General features: G+C 40.8%; 2 protein-coding genes across 3 annotated transcripts in view; one reads left to right on the forward strand and one right to left on the reverse strand.

Moving 5' to 3' along the window:
- LOC6497098 (angiotensin-converting enzyme) overlaps positions 1-17849 on the forward strand; it is a 43312-nt gene that overhangs the window by 3933 nt on the left and 21530 nt on the right. The window contains exons 6-7 of the mRNA XM_001962725.4: positions 4492-4595; positions 4650-4748. Coding sequence (XP_001962761.3) covers positions 4492-4595; positions 4650-4748 — 203 coding nt within the window. The remainder of the gene's footprint in view (positions 1-4491; positions 4596-4649; positions 4749-17849) is intronic.
- LOC116656088 (skin secretory protein xP2) lies at positions 6635-9439 on the reverse strand. 2 transcript variants are annotated; one of them, XM_032455542.2, is made up of 4 exons: positions 9206-9439; positions 8532-8996; positions 7881-8471; positions 6635-7759 (listed from the first exon to the last, which is right to left on the reverse strand). In XM_032455542.2, the coding sequence occupies exons 1-4, from the start codon at positions 9215-9217 to the stop codon at positions 7754-7756; spliced, it is 1074 nt and encodes a 357-aa protein (XP_032311433.1). In that variant the 5' UTR covers positions 9218-9439; the 3' UTR covers positions 6635-7753. The 2 variants fall into 2 exon arrangements, with proteins under 2 accessions (XP_032311433.1, XP_032311432.1); XM_032455541.2 differs by having other exon boundaries at positions 6635-8471.

Here is a 17849-nt window from a genome sequence, read left to right on the forward strand (position 1 = left end):
CCTTCCAAAATCGTGAAAGATGCATTGAAGGACAATATGGCCCCCAGCGTTGGCTATATCTTGGCCAATTTCCATCCGATTCTTGAGCGGAATACCTTAAACGAATGGTAGATTGATTCTCCACCATTCTGCATCAAAATCTAAGAACAAAATATTTTTTCGATTTTTGTCAAATTTCCTGGGGGGTCCCCTTCCAAAATCGTGAAAGATGCATGGAAGGCCAATATGGCCCCCGGCGATGGCTATATCTTGGCCAATTTCCATCCGATTCTTGAGCGGAATACCTTAAACGAATGGTAGATTGATTCTCCACCATTCTGCATCAAAATCTAAGAACAAAATATTTTTTCGATTTTTTGTGAAATTTCCTGGGGGGTCCCCTTCCAAAATCGTGAAAGATGCATGGAAGGACAATATGGCCCCCAGCGATGGCTATATCTTGGCCAATTTCCATCTGATTCTTGAGCGGACCTTAAACGAATGGTAGATTGATTCTCCACCATTCTGCATCAAAATCTAAGAACAAAATATTTTTTAGATTTTTTGTTAAATTTCCTGGGGGGTCCCCTTCCAAAATCGTGAAAAATGCATGGAAGGACAATATGGCCCCCAGCGATGGCTATATCTTGGCAAATTTCCATCTGATTCTTGAGCGGAATACCTTAAACGAATGGTAGATTGATTCTCCACCATTCTGCATCAAAATCTAAGAACAAAATATTTTTTCGATTTTTTGTCAAATTTCCTGGGGGGTCCCCTTCCAAAATCGTGAAAGATGCATGGAAGGACAATATGGCCCCCGGCGATGGCTATATCTTGGCCAATTTCCATCCGATTCTTGAGCGGAATACCTTAAACGAATGGTAGATTGATTCTCCACCATTCTGCATCAAAATCTAAGAACAATTATTTTTCGATTTTTTGTGAAATTTCCTGGGGGGTCCCCTTCCAAAATCGTGAAAGATGCATGGAAGGACAATATGGTCCCCGGCGATGGCTATATCTTGGCCAATTCCCATCCGATTCTTGAGCGGAATACCTTAAACGAATGGTAGATTGATTCTCCACCATTCTGCATCAAAATCTAAGAACAAAATATTTTTTCGATTTTTTGTCAAATTTCCTGGGGGGTCCCCTTCCAAAATCGTGAAAGATGCATTGAAGGACAATATGGCCCCCAGCGTTGGCTATATCTTGGCCAATTTCCATCCGATTCTTGAGCGGAATACCTTAAACGAATGGTAGATTGATTCTCCACCATTCTGCATCAAAATCTAAGAACAAAATATTTTTTCGATTTTTTGTCAAATTTCCTGGGGGGTCCCCTTCCAAAATCGTGAAAGATGCATTGAAGGACAATATGGCCCCCAGCGTTGGCTATATCTTGGCCAATTTCCATCCGATTCTTGAGCGGAATACCTTAAACGAATGGTAGATTGATTCTCCACCATTCTGCATCAAAATCTAAGAACAAAATATTTTTTCGATTTTTGTCAAATTTCCTGGGGGGTCCCCTTCCAAAATCGTGAAAGATGCATGGAAGGACAATATGGCCCCCGGCGATGGCTATATCTTGGCCAATTTCCATCCGATTCTTGAGCGGAATACCTTAAACGAATGGTAGATTGATTCTCCACCATTCTACATCAAAATCTAAGAACAAAATATTTTTTCGATTTTTTGTGAAATTTCCTGGGGGGTCCCCTTCCAAAATCGTGAAAGATGCATGGAAGGACAATATGGCCCCCAGCGATGGCTATATCTTGGCCAATTTCCATCTGATTCTTGAGCGGACCTTAAACGAATGGTAGATTGATTCTCCACCATTCTGCATCAAAATCTAAGAACAAAATATTTTTTCGATTTTTGTCAAATTTCCTGGGGGGTCCCCTTCCAAAATCGTGAAAGATGCATGGAAGGACAATATGGCCCCCGGCGATGGCTATATCTTGGCCAATTTCCATCCGATTCTTGAGCGGAATACCTTAAACGAATGGTAGATTGATTCTCCACCATTCTGCATCAAAATCTAAGAACAAAATATTTTTTCGATTTTTGTCAAATTTCCTGGGGGGTCCCCTTCCAAAATCGTGAAAGATGCATGGAAGGCCAATATGGCCCCCGGCGATGGCTATATCTTGGCCAATTTCCATCCGATTCTTGAGCGGAATACCTTAAACGAATGGTAGATTGATTCTCCACCATTCTGCATCAAAATCTAAGAACAAAATATTTTTTCGATTTTTGTCAAATTTCCTGGGGGGTCCCCTTCCAAAATCGTGAAAGATGCATGGAAGGCCAATATGGCCCCCGGCGATGGCTATATCTTGGCCAATTTCCATCCGATTCTTGAGCGGAATACCTTAAACGAATGGTAGATTGATTCTCCACCATTCTACATCAAAATCTAAGAACAAAATATTTTTTCGATTTTTTGTGAAATTTCCTGGGGGGTCCCCTTCCAAAATGGTGAAAGATGCATGGAAGGACAATATGGCCCCCAGCGATGGCTATATCTTGGCCAATTTCCATCTGATTCTTGAGCGGACCTTAAACGAATGGTAGATTGATTCTCCACCATTCTGCATCAAAATCTAAGAACAAAATATTTTTTCGATTTTTGTCAAATTTCCTGGGGGGTCCCCTTCCAAAATCGTGAAAGATGCATGGAAGGACAATATGGCCCCCGGCGATGGCTATATCTTGGCCAATTTCCATCCGATTCTTGAGCGGAATACCTTAAACGAATGGTAGATTGATTCTCCACCATTCTGCATCAAAATCTAAGAACAAAATATTTTTTCGATTTTTGTCAAATTTCCTGGGGGGGTCCCCTTCCAAAATCGTGAAAGATGTATGGAAGGCCAATATGGCCCCCGGCGATGGCTATATCTTGGCCAATTTCCATCCGATTCTTGAGCGGAATACCTTAAACGAATGGTAGATTGATTCTCCACCATTCTGTCTCAAAATCTAAGAACAAAATATTTTTTCGATTTTTTGTGAAATTTCCTGGGGGGTCCCCTTCCAAAATGGTGAAAGATGCATGGAAGGACAATATGGCCCCCAGCGATGGCTATATCTTGGCCAATTTCCATCTGATTCTTGAGCGGACCTTAAACGAATGGTAGATTGATTCTCCACCATTCTGCATCAAAATCTAAGAACAAAATATTTTTTCGATTTTTGTCAAATTTCCTGGGGGGTCCCCTTCCAAAATCGTGAAAGATGCATGGAAGGACAATATGGCCCCCGGCGATGGCTATATCTTGGCCAATTTCCATCCGATTCTTGAGCGGAATACCTTAAACGAATGGTAGATTGATTCTCCACCATTCTGCATCAAAATCTAAGAACAAAATATTTTTTCGATTTTTGTCAAATTTCCTGGGGGGTCCCCTTCCAAAATCGTGAAAGATGTATGGAAGGCCAATATGGCCCCCGGCGATGGCTATATCTTGGCCAATTTCCATCCGATTCTTGAGCGGAATACCTTAAACGAATGGTAGATTGATTCTCCACCATTCTGCCTCAAAATCTAAGAACAAAATATTTTTTCGATTTTTTGTCAAATTTCCTGGGGGGTCCCCTTCCAAAATCGTGAAAGATGCATGGAAGGACAATATGGCCCCCAGCGATGGCTATATCTTGGCCAATTTCCATCTGATTCTTGAGCGGAATACCTTAAACGAATGGTAGATTGATTCTCCACCATTCTGCATCAAAATCTAAGAACAAAATATTTTTTCGATTTTTTGTCAAATTTCCTGGGGGGTCCCCTTCCAAAATCGTGAAAGATGCATGGAAGGACAATATGGTCCCCGGCGATGGCTATATCTTGGCCAATTTCCATCCGATTCTTGAGCGGAATACCTTAAACGAATGGTAGATTGATTCTCCACCATTCTGCATCAAAATCTAAGAACAAAATATTTTTTCGATTTTTTGTGAAATTTCCTGGGGGGTCCCCTTCCAAAATCGTGAAAGATGCATGGAAGGACAATATGGCCCCCAGCGATGGCTATATCTTGGCCAATTTCCATCTGATTCTTGATCGGACCTTAAACGAATGGTAGATTGATTCTCCACCATTCTGCATCAAAATCTAAGAACAAAATATTTTTTCGATTTTTTGTCAAATTTCCTGGGGGGTCCCCTTCCAAAATCGTGAAAGATGCATGGAAGGACAATATGGACCCCAGCGTTGGCTATATCTTGGCCAATTTCCATCCGATTCTTGAGCGGAATACCTTAAACGAATGGTAGATTGATTCTCCACCATTCTTTATCAAAATCTAAAAACAATTTTTTTTTTCGATTTTTTGTCAAATTTCCTGGGGGGTCCCCTTCCAAAATCGTGAAAGATGCATGCAAGGACAATATGGCCCCGGCTATAGCTACAGTTTTTCCAATATCCAACCGATTCCAGTCATCGACTTGTACGCTTTATCAATCTGAGTTTTCGGAAGACTGTATAACTTTACATTTCAGGTAGCTTTTCTGCCCTTTGCTTTATCGTTGGACAATTGGCGCTATGATGTGTTTAGTGGAAACGCAAACAAGCGAACCATGAATTGTCATTACTGGAATATGCGGTAGGTACGCTAATATATGCATTGTAAAAGGTGTTTAATTTTAATGCTATTTAGAGAAAAGTATTCGGGAATAAAGCCGCCAGTTTTGCGCTCCGAAATGGATTTTGACTTGGGAGCCAAGTACCATATCCCAGCAAATATCCCCTACATCAAGTAAGTGTCAAAACATTTGATTTATTTGATTTTGAATTGATTGCATAATTACTGGTAATATTTTCTCCTTTTTAATTATATTGTGCATAACTAGAGCAATTAAAATCCACACTGCTGCATGTTATTAATTTTGCTATTTCTGATTGCAATTTACACACGATTTCAAACATTTTCCGTCAAATTGCCGGCGATTACGCGTTGCGATCGCTGGGATCGGCGAACCGACCATAAAGTTGGCCCACTAACTTATGGCATAATGGCCAACACAGGCACACCGGAGCGGTGGAAAAAAATGAAATGAAACTGAAAACTCACATGTCGGCAATGTTTCCCGCATTCACTTTCCACTTGGCTGCTACCGCCAAGCAAAAGCGGGTTTAGTTGGCCATCATTTGAATAAGTCCGGACGAAAAACAGTTACGAAAATCCAGACACCACACGATATCCATTCGAGCTCTTAACCCACTAATCTACATATATTTCCTTTCGTTGATTTTCCTTTTCTCAGCACCTTTGTCTGGGTCTAATTTACTTGATTTTCTTTAAACAACAAAGTTCAACTGTTGCATAAGGCGGCTACTAAAATGTTTTGGTTACTTCTTATTAACTCATAGATAGACAGTAAAATAAAATAATTAAAACGTTCATTTATTATATTTAAATGTGAAAGACTTAGACCAGAGTCTGTTTTCTTGGCGTCTTCAATAGCGAAGTAATAGCTGGACTCTCCTCCACCAGAGCCATTAGCCAGATTTTATTGCGGCCATTCTTTTGGCATTAGCCGCACACTCAGAGGGGAAAATAGGAGGCGTCGAGGATTGGGGATTACAACACCAGGTCGGGCATTGTGCTGGCGATTATTTATTGCATAATCAATAAACTGCAAATGCTACAGTTACATAAACAAAGCTACCAGAAACAACTAGCCACCAAGAGAGTTAGCCCCAATATGGTAATAAAACGGAGTTGTGCCTCTTGCTCAGACGGGTATCCAGCGGTTCAAATATCGGTTAGCGGCACATGTCCTACAAACCGACTGGGGGAAAAACGTGATAAATCCATGGCCCACTTTATTTAACCCACTCTGCAAATTGCAGCGGCTTCAATGAAGCCGAAAATGCAAATTGAAACCAAATCTTTGTGGTCGCTGGAACAAGCCACCTTTGCCGCAGGCAAGGCAGCTCTAAAAAACAACACAAGCTCGCAACAAAAAACAAAGAAAAGCGAGTCCAAAATCCGAAACCTCCTCGCTGGTGCTAATAAAAAGTAATGCCCACACCGCAAAATAAACGCTAGGAAATGGACTCTTGGAGCTCGTGGAAAGCGAAATGATGGTGTGGAAAATGTAATAAACATGTTGCACCGTCTTGTCTAGCCTGGTCTCTTGTGTTCCCTTGCCTTGTTGGAGTCCCCCATCACCACCCCTGGCTGGCTGTCTCCGTGGGCGAGACACTTTGAATATGCAATTATGGATGCAAGGCGATGTTTAGCTCATTTGAAAATTAGATAAGACATTTATGGGCAATAGAGGAACGACTTGATTCCATGCTCGGCTGCCGCTGCGAGCAAAGGGGCTATGAGTGGGTTTTTGGCCAAGGCAAATGGTTGCAGTCACATGAAATTAATTGGCAATAAGAGGGCCAAATCATAGCTAAATGTTTAACAATCTGAACAAAGACTGAACACACCTTCTTTTTAACTGAACTCCGCTAATGTCTAATGCAGACATGTTTGCCAAATCCAAATGTTTGTAATTGCAAATTTTGATTTATGTAATGAGCTAATGCGGAACTCAAACAGTCTTTAAAGTTTAAACCAATCATGTCAAGAAAATAATTATTCGTTTGAAAGTAACTGGGGGAAATAAGTAAGCAAAATGGAGTATCTTGTTTTGATCACTTGATTTTTCATTGATTTATTTGTGTATCGTTCATCAGCTTCATTTTGTATGAGATTTTCGTTGTTGGATTTTATACAGAGTTGGAAAGATATTTGGTAAATTAAGTACTTTTTATAAATCCGTTTCGTCTGCTTTTCTACGAGTAAGCAAAATTACATAAGATGATAGATTAAAACTAGGTAGCAATGAATATTACAAAACTAATACAATACGTTCGATTACAAACTGACTTAAATAGGCGTCTCCTATCTCGAATATCGCACAAGCTTAAACGCTATCAGAAGTCTTATCACACGCTCACAACGCTGGGACGCTGCACACAACTGGACGAAGGACTCCAGAATGCCACTGGGGGTACATTCCTGGGGGTATTCCAGAGTCAACTTGGGTCGCACTTGGGAACCTGAACCGGGTGCACGAGTCGGGGTGGACCAGAGCAGAAGAGGGAGGAGCCGCGGCTGGAGGACAAAACAGCAGCGGCAACCACATCGATGATGCACCCAGGCGATGATGATGATGTTGATGGTCAGATGTCGATCGTTTCCTTCCATCCATCCAACAGTCCACAGTTTCCACAGATGGTGTGTCTTGGTGGTGGTGTTGGGTGGGAGTGGGTTGGTGTTCTAGATCTTGATCTTGACCTAAATCATCCCTAGTTGATGGTGTTGTTGTTGTGTGGGTCATGCCCAAATGTGTCGCTTTGAAGTCTTAACTAAGTTCCTTTACAATTCACTCATTCACATTGCTCACGGGGTTTTCGTCAACGTTTTTTTTTTTTAGGGTTTCCGTTAGTGTGTGTTTTGTGTTTAATTGTTGTATATTTTTTAATGTTTTATGGCTTACGGCTAGAAGAGATTTCGGTCTAAAAGCTAAGGGTTCGTCTGTCTCTCGTCTGGTTTCTCTGAATTTCTGTCATTTATCACGTTCTGCATTGCAATGTGGGGATATGGTATTGTTATGGATCGGTTTGAGTTGAGTGGCTTGGTATGATATGATCGGGTTATGGTTTATGCATTTTGGACTCTCAATGTTCGGGTTTCTTTAAGATTTTGGGAATTTTGTGGAAATGGAAACTTTTGGTTTTGCTTGCCATCCCAGTACATTCTCAATGCTGCAAAGAAAAGCGAAAGCGAGAAAGAAAGAGAGAGAGAGAAAGAGAGAGAAGAGATCAGTTCACCAGTTTAGTAGCCGTGATATGAATGATAATCATGAGAGGCAAAATCATGCTCCACCTCGTGCTCATGCTCCACGATGGGGTGAGAGTGATGCGAGTGGTGGATGGGGGCGTGGTGGTGGTCCTCCTCGATGTGCTTGTGGATGAACTCCGGCTCCTTGTAGCTGATGTGCTTCTCGTGGTACTCCGGCACGTGCTTCTCGATGTGGACATGGACGGGCTTCTCCACCGGGATCTTCACTGGGTACGGAACGTGTTTCTCCACCTTGACTGGCACCTCCTTGATCACCGGATAGGGGGCGGGCACATGAATCTTGACCTCATAGGGCACTGGCTTGTCAACGTGGACGGGTACGGGGCGATCGTACGGCACATGGACGGGCACGGGCACCTTCTTGATCACGGGCACTGGCACTGGCTTGTCAACATAGTGGGGCACTGGCTTGTCCACGTAGTGGGGCACTGGCTTCTCAACGGGCACTTTGACGGGGTAGTGGACAACCTTCTCGACGGGATACGGCTTGTCGACATGCACGTGCTTTTCCACGTTGTAGTGGACCACCTTCTCCACTGGGTAGGGAGCTGGGACATGGACCTTGACTGGTACATGGACCTTTTTCTCGACCGGGTAAGGAGCGGGCACATGGACCTGCGGGATAATCAGGGGTCATATGAGGAGTTCCCTAAGCCTCAAGAATAGAAAACCCACCTTTACGGGAACTGGACGATCGTAGGGCACATGGACGGGCACTGGAACCTTCTTTTCGACGGGATAGGGAGCTGGCACTTCATAGGGCACTTTGACGATTTCTTTGACCTCATAAGGCACGTGCTTGACCACTGGGTAGGGCTTTGGTACCTTGACTTTCACGGGCACATGGATGTGCTTCTCAACGGGCACATGCACGATCTTCTCGATAGGCACTGGCACGGGAACCTTCTTGATCACTGTCAGTGTCTTTTCCTCGTGCACCGGGAAGTGGGGCACATGGTGGTGGTGGTAGTCCTCGTAGTGGTGCAGACCGCGCTTGGACTTGGTGGTGTCCTCGCTGGTCGCTGCCTTGGCTTCTGGCTCGACCTTTTTCTCCTCGGCCGGGGCGGCAGCCTTCTCGTCCTCAGCCCGGACGTAGCTGGTGGCCAGCAGCAGGACCAGGGCCAGCGATGTCGCTGTGCGCTGTAAGTTAAAGGTGTGGGTGTTAGGAGGGTCTATATCTTTTTACCAATGTGGTGGTTTGAAGTAGTTAGTAGTTTCATTAGATTTCAAGATATAGTTAGAATTTTTCGAGATATTCCGAATGTTTATGAGATTTTGAATCACAGATGACCATTCAGACTATTCTTGGCCAAGCCTTCTCTGTACTTGCACTCCTCAACTTGACTTACCATTAACTTCATGCTTCTGAGTGTATCCTTCGATGGACGGGAATGGAAATCCGTTTTCCCTGGTCGTGTGGCACGCGATTGGCCCGCGGTCTGCGAGAACTGATCCCGTTTGTGTCGAGGGGATGGTTTATTAGGATCACTATTGGTCTACACGTTCCGTACCACTCTTGGGCTGTAGACTGTTCGACGGTTAACGGTTTAATGATGCCAACTGCAGCGCTTGTGCGCATTTTTATAGTTCCAAATCCCAAGCCGCCGAATGGATGGATGCACGAAGCGAATGCGCGACCACCAAGCCAGGTTGGAGCGAGCCAAAGCCAAAACCAAAGCCAGGCCAAGACAAGCCGAAGAGCAGGCAGCAACAACGATCGGCAACAATAATAATAATCGCAATAGCCCAAAACACATGCGGCGCAGCGAATGGTGAGCGGTCCCTCTTTTTTTTGTTGCGTTTGTTATTTTAGTTGCTGTTTAGTCGGTGTAGTTGTAGTTGCCTGTCTACTTTGGCTTCGGCGGCGGTCTGCTAGCTTCGCTGGAGTTTTCGAATTTCGGAGGCGCGAACTCAACGCAGCCAAGCGCCAAATGCAGCACTACCATCATCGTATAATAAACCATCAACAAAGATACAAACAAGAATGGTAGACCTCTTGAAATGCCTACTGTGTTGATACTCTTCAAGTTAGCAAACAATTTTGAGAAATAACTTTATTCGTAAATTTGTTAATTTAATTAATAAATTAGGGAAACATTTTTAAACACTTTCATAGCAATAACATCAACGTTCTGTTTTTCAAAAAACCTTTTTTTATGAAAATAGATTTGCGAACTCAGTTTCTTAAAATAAAGATAAGACTATCCTATCTGCAATGGACCATTCCAAAATGTTTTTATATTAAATTATATTTTACCTATTTACCCCAGACTTTATGTCTTTTAATAAACTTTAAGTGCCTGCCACAAACCTCTTTAAAAAATCATAAAACTCTTCATAGATGAATACTGAAAATAAGATTGCAATATACGGAGGAAATCCAACGAATTGGCAGGAGGGGGATCCGTCAGGGGATCTCTGCGAAATGCAGACGAGGGTCTATGGATGCGTGCCATTTTGCTGTTTAATTCGACTACCGTCAGCTGCCGTTTTATTTTTATTTTTCGCTTCTTGCTGCCGCTTTTGTGGCAGCCACTGGTGGTGCAGCAAGTCAATGCACGTAAAAGGCTTGAGAAACCGCAACAGCTCCAGCAAGGTAGCAGCAGCAGGCACCACAATTTCTGGCTGGTAATTGAATAATACCCAAATGGATGAGCCGCCTTCAAGCCACTTCAAGTGATGAGCTGTTTGTCGGTTTGTTGGCGGTTTTCATTTCAATGTTGTTTTTATGTTAATCACAGATGATTATGTACTCGCAATGGTACTTCGAGGAATGTTAAAGAATGAATAAGCTTTTTGGGAAAGAAAATATACCTATAAAAAATTTAATTATAGAACTGAGGGAAATCATAAATTTCTAATTCATTAGTCATCTTTACACCTCTCAAAATCCCAACCATTTTCTACAATTGAAATTCCATACTAATCCTTGTGCCCCTCACTTTTGGTTGCACCCTTTTTTGGGTCTCGTCGTCTGGCATTTCTCTTCCTCAACTGACCACAGACAATCCCCAGTCTGGCTGTCATCTGAATCCTTTTACTTTTCCCCCCCAATGCCCGGTGCCTTTCCCCCTTTGCATTATGCCATTATCCCGTTCACCCGACCCAGTCTCGATAATCCCCAACCAGTTTCCGCAACTTCCAGGTGGCGGCGATCGCGGGGACCAGAGGAGAACGTAATCTGGAGACTGGAGAGTGTGTCAGTCGGTCAGTTCGGTTGTGTCACTGCTCTACATGTCCGGGCAGCCACGGGGCGGTCACCAACCATAACCTGAGACAAAAAGGCGACAGCCGAACCGAGACGGGCCCGTCCAATCCATTCATTTGATTCCATTTCCATTTGAATTGCAGCGAAATTGACACCACCAGTAGCACCAGTGGGTAGGGGGTCCACCAGAGTCCAAGTGGAACCTGGCCGGCCGGGGCGGGGTCTGGTCTTAGTCCGATTACCTTCCTCGTTATTATGTCAATGGGTCTTCAGTCAGCTGCGGTTTGGCACACATATTGAGTACAGGTATACGAAAATATCACACTTATGACTAGTATGGATACGAGTTTAAGGTGCGGGTCATAAGAAAAGTATAATTAAAAAATAATAATTTAAAAATATTTGAAGTTGAAGCAGAAGTTAAAGAGCAAGACTGAAAACTTTATTTTTTAAAAATGGCTTCCAGAATAGATCTTATTCTTTCATTACCAATTAATCCATTATGGGTGGCTTATAAATATGTTATGCACTGTATAATCCAAGACTTGTTACGATAGCAAATATTTTCTCGCTTTCGTTGCATGCCTGCAACTTTCGATTTCGTTTCAATTCGCGTTTGTTGCATGTCTTGACCACATTGTTTGATTCACATTTCCACAACCGGCAGAAAGAGATGGGAGAAAGCCAGAAGAGACAGGGATGGGTGGACAGAAAGGAAGGAGAGGGGCAAATTGGAAGCTGGCGCTAGACGCTCCACCTCCAACTCCAGCTCCAGCTCCCGCACCAGCTCCAGCTGATGGTGATTATGTCATGTGTTTGTTTGCTGGAGCGCACGCCTACCGCCAGAAAGATGATTTCGAGTACATTGTCTTTGCCTCATCATAATCAGTGTTGGGGTGCAATTACTTCCTCGACATAATTACCATATGCGTCTCTGTGCACCTGCTGGCCCGCCTCGATTGTCGTGAGGTGAGCCCTTGCCTTCGAAGATCGTCTTTCGATTGGGGATTAGCTCCTTTGTGGCTCTGTATTCAGGCTGCAGCTCGTTTGTTTATATTGTCTCCGATGGCCTGACCTTGCCGTTGCTCAGTTTGGCGATAAACTGGGCTTTACATAAATACATTCATCTTTTTGTGCCTTTTCGGGGGCCTTTATTTGTCAACAAAAGTGTCAAAGTTGAACCAGCGGCCAATTGATCATCTATAGACCCGGCTGGGTCTGATTTGCATTTGGATTTTCGGATCCCCCGGTGTCTGATTTGTGTAACAATTCATTGTCGTGGCCCGGGCATTCCATTCCACATCGTTCCCAATCGCCATCGTTGGGTGCTATTTGTGATGTCTCAAATCTTGGACGAGTTCCAACAATATATAGAGCTGTAAGCCATGTAGGCGAAAACGACAGTTATGACATTTTATGTGCCGTTTACAAAAGTCTCATTCACCTGCTTGTCACCTACAGTTTTTCTTTATTTTTTTTTTTTTGCCTCTGTGGTTGCGGTTGCCACTTGTCAAGGCGTGTAACGGTTTTTGGGTTTGGGTTGTTTCACCGTTTTTTTCGCCGTTGCGGATGGGGCCTACCACAGGGTTCATTGAATTTCTGGTCAAGGTCGTTGCTGGGGCTTGTTAGCCTGCCCAGCTAACTGAAAAGTTGGCCACAAATAAATGGCAACGGTTTAAGGTTTAAGCGAAATTATTTGCAACAAGGGGCAGATATAAATGTTTTTCAAATGGAAGGATTCTTGTTTTTTTTAAAAACATTATTCATAATTCAAAATGATTTTAAAACTTGAACATGAAAGCTACATGAATCTTTGTATTCAATTTAATTTGGAGGGAAATCCCTCACATCAAGGTCAGATCTTGGCTTAACACTTTATTAGGTAAATAAATGTTTATTATAGACATTATCTGTTCGTTATTCAGGTTAAAGATCCAATCCACCGAACTGGCCGGGCGAGTGAGCTGCATTCGTGCCCTCACAACTCACTCTCACTTTCGACTAAGACCCCTTGTTGCAATTAGAGCCCAATCGGGGTTTACAATCTCAGTTAAACGCTAAGGCATCTTTGAACTGTTCGGCGAAGTAATACACCGAAGTAACCAGTGGGGAAATAGGGTCAATGGCAAAAGCATTTGAACTCTTGCGGCGCGTGAGCCGGCGTCTTCGGTTATTTTCGAATGGAGAATGATCGAATAGAGGCATATTTTTGAGAAGCCTTGTTGATTTGGTCACATTGTCACGCGCTGTTGAGCGCTTTGGCTGTGCTCAATTAAGCCAAAGAAAACCATAAACATGGCATGGATATCTATATCTCTTTATAGATTGTACAGCTAACCGTGACGTTCACTTAATCAAGTTTGTGGCTCCGAGTCTCCAATTTTTTGGTGGGCAGCAGGCACAAAGCTAAACTGATTAATAAGGAAGTCGAGTCGCAGGCGACGCTAAGCCTGCGACCCACCTGCGAATTTATGCAGATTTTCGGCCGAGAAAGCCAGAAAAACCAGTCAAAGAAAAACTGTTTAATAGCATAATAATTCCGCCTTTGGGGCCAGCTTTGTGTCGGACAGCTGTTACGGGGTGTAATAGTTGACCCATTGACTTAGTCAACAAATTTTGCATGGCTGGCAGAAAGTTTTCGAAATATTGTGAGGAAAATCCACGAGCTGCTGTCGTCACTTCTTCAGCAGAAATTATTTTAAATATAGACTTTAATTTTGATTTGGATTTGCTTTGGCTTTTGTTTTTCTGACCGTAATTACAACAACATTCAAAGTCGAAAATAAAGTTGGCAATCCAATGCTAAGCTCTTGTTGTTGCCGCAAATTGCGTAAATTGAATAAACATTATGCTGTAGCTTAGCCCAAACTTTTAGATAGCCGCTTCGTTTCTTGTCGGCGTTTTCGTTTTACATTTTGTAAATCTGTTTTTGGCAGCGCTTTGCTTTGTTGCCTTCTGAGCCGCACTGAGGCGAGGCAGCAATCAAGCGAGGTGGGCTAAATAACTTCCTAAGAGGCAATACAACAAAGGGACAAATCCTTAAAATTTATAGTCCAGAATTCTTTTGTTTAAACTGCGAATGGCAAAAAAAATATATACAAAATGTTTCTGCCATACATGGCGTATGAGTAATTTTTAAATACTATCATGTCACACCTCGCCCAGTCCAACAATATAGAGCGGAGCGTAATTAGGCAGCACTTAAATGACTGTAAATTAACAAAACAACAGCCATAAAAATATTGGGCAATTGCCAAAACCACATAAAACACGAAATGCCGCTGGAAAAGTGCTTACTAAACAACAAAAATATAACTAAGCTAAAGGAAAGGACTAACTATTCTTAGAACATTCCGTCATGACGAGATAACAAGAGTTAATCATTTCACATTAATTAGTAAGCAATGGAAGCTTAGTAAAAATAATACAATTATAGTAAAAATTTAAAAAGTAATTTAAAAAGTAAAACGACGGAGACAAATTGTAATTATTTCTTATAGACAATACTTAGAAGAAGTAAAACTCCAATAGTAGGATGGATAGTTAATCAATCAATAATAATCTGAATGAATGAAAAATACTTTATCATAATAGGTATATATGTAATAGGATTACTTAATAATATTACTAAGAAAGAAGATTTGAAATAAAATATGGTAATGGGCATCTTAAACCAAATATGGTATATATACTGGCGACATTTTTGGGAAACTTTTCTCCTTTTCTGCAATAAATAAAAATGTGTCAAATGATAGATATCTTAAAATTATCCATGCAACGTATCCACCTCCATTCCAACGCAATCTGTATTTTTGTGGCTGCTACTCATTTGGCTTTGTTGGATTGCCGAAATGTTGCAACCCATTTGAGTTTTGGAAAATTTCTTTGCAACCGAAAAGCTGCGCGCAAAAGAAATTGCAAGTCAATTACCGTTAGACGGTTTGCATGGCGCCATGACGCAATCGCCACATGTGGCAGCCGCACATAGAGAAATAGCAACAAAAGCAAAAGTGGCAACGACGACGTCATCAGCCGCTAATTGATTGCGTCTGTCTGCATTCGTGTTGTTGCATTCACTTTGCGTTTTTTTCTTGGTTTTTGGGTCGCGCCATTCTCCATTGCCAAACACTTGGACTCCAGTGAGCCCCGGATCGGTTCCTCGGGTTAGGACAAGATCAATGTTGCTGATGTTGGTCAATCCGGCAGGCAACAGTTTCTCCCAAAACGAAAGACTCAAGCAACGAACTTGAAACGCCTATCAGCTCTTTCTGGATTGTCAGACATTGTTGTTGATTGCCCTGATAAATGATACTGAACTGAGAAATATAAAAAGCACCCACTGGCTGTTAACGTATTAATTGTTGCATCATTTTAGCTGCGACTCGTTTTTCATTGCGATTTTGGCAAATTACCTGCCATTTTTTGCTTAAGTGCCTGAGTGATTATGTGAGAAATTGTAGAGTGAGAGTAAAGTGGTTTCATTCGAGTTGGAGGCTGGTCCAGTTCCTATATGATACACGTAACGTGCATACTTTCTTATCTACCTATGTGAATTCTCAAAAGCCTATAGTAATCCTTATTTCTGATGAAATTCATTCATCATACATTGTCCCTATCTGAACATTTGTAATGTTTCATATTTATAAACAAAGGAATTAGTAATACTCAACGAGACTTTTGTGGATAAGAGCTAATTACTCTCGACTTGAATAATGCATGAAATCACTACCGATAAGGGCATGACAAAAACAGAAGGGATTATATTATATGTGAACCATATAGAGAACAGGAATATATACTGTGAGTTCATACTATTAAGTTAGGGAGAATGATCACCTTAAAGTAGTCCTATTCCCTCTTGAATAAAATATTTTTATTATAAATTTTACAATTAGAAAAGTTTTTTAATTAGTGTGGCTTACATTTTAATTAGAACATTAAGTTATAGCTTCATGTCTACCAATACGTCTTCATGAGGGTTGTTAAAAGTTACTCCAGAGTCTGCTTCCCTTTGATGTCTCTTTTTGGTTTTATAAACAATAAAAAATAATAGAAAAATTGTCGCAATGAAAAGGACCAAGCCCGCGTAAAACATAAAATCAAAATTAAAATGTATGGAAGCCACATCAGGCTTGGGTTTTTCGGTTGGTATGGTTGTTTCAGTTGTTTTGCCTGTTTCGGTTGTTTCGTCTGTTTTGGTTGTTTCGACTGTTTCGGTTGTTGAACTTTCTTCTATTTTTGTAGTAGTTTCTGTAGAAGTTGTTGTAGTAGTTGTTGTTGTAGTTGTTGGCAAGGGTTTGCATTGATCATTGTCAGCTTTTTCGTATCCAGGGCAACAGGATTTAACTTCCCGTATCCTAACTTTTTGCTACGAATTGGTTTACCAAATTATTAATCACACACATTCTCAGCGAGGAGTCACTTACCTTTATATGTGTACCGAGAGAAATATTCAAAGATTTAAAAATATCTGCCGCCTCATTTCCAATATCCTGTGCCGTTAATGGAACTTCTTCAAGATAAGTTTCGTTCGTTGGTTGGTAACAAAAATGCGAATCTTCATCACAAATAACTAAGTCGTATAACGATATTGTTAAAATAAGTAAAAATATTGACTTCATTCTGCCGTTTGACTCCATTCGGACTGGCAGGCAAAGTGTAACTTTTTTACAAATGCATAAAATATATAAGTTGTTTTTTATCTTTCGAGGCATATATTTTGCGAACAAAAATATGGATAAATCCATTTTATAACGTCATCATATGAAGCTAAGATATTTTTATTTAGTTATGTATTTACATGTATTTATAAGTATTCTAGATAATGCAGGCACACTTAATTATATAATTTATATAATAAATAATTTTCATTTTGTGGCTTAAAGTTAACAGAATATCACTTTTTATGACATATTCGTAGATTGCAGATAGTATAAGTATTTTTAAATTGATTAAAAATTTATAATTTAAAATAATTAAACAATCTATATATTTTCAAATGTATTAAAGCTTCTGAAAGCTGTTCCTAGCTTTATAAAAAGTTTCATAAAGTTAAGCTTAAATTCAGCTTCCATAAATACTAGAGCCTAGTTTTAGGCGAATTTTAAAAAGGCCAACACGAACTTAACGTATAGGGTAATCCCTAACTCGAAACACTCTAATATTCTTAAAAATTTTAATATATAAATGCATCTTTTATAATACGTAATCTCTCTCCTTCTATTAAATAGAAATAAATCTTAATATTGATTCAAAAATTTAGGTAAAGAATAATATAAAACTCCCAACTTTTTTTAAAACCAACCCAAAACCCAGTTTTTATCGAATAGAAAGGATTATTATGAAAAGGTTCAGCCTTAGTCAACTCAAGAATTTTCAATTCAAATATTCTAATAAAGATCCTTAAATTAAGAATAGTATTTATTTGTTCCCTAAAAGGATCTAGGGTTTTACTGGAAATCATATTTGCATCCCATCTAAAAACTTTACATATTTGCTTGCAAAAATGCAGATTAATCGTCCTAAATCATCAATCTAGATTTCGTATTTTTTCCGCTTAAGACTTCTATTAATATAGATATAGTCTACGATGAAGGTTATGTTTTCTCTTTCCTAGAATTCGGTGACATTTTAGAAGGGAATGGTTCAATTATCATGCAAATATTATACCATACAAATATTTCAGACAACTGTATACATGTAAATATGGTCCTTTTTTAATTTTCTGCATAAGGTTTTACGTTGTATACTTTTTTAGGAATTGCATTTCTTATAATGATACTGCC

The sequence above is a fragment of the Drosophila ananassae genome, chromosome 3R, assembly GCF_017639315.1.
Source record: "Drosophila ananassae strain 14024-0371.13 chromosome 3R, ASM1763931v2, whole genome shotgun sequence".
NCBI lineage: Eukaryota > Metazoa > Arthropoda > Insecta > Diptera > Drosophilidae > Drosophila > Drosophila ananassae.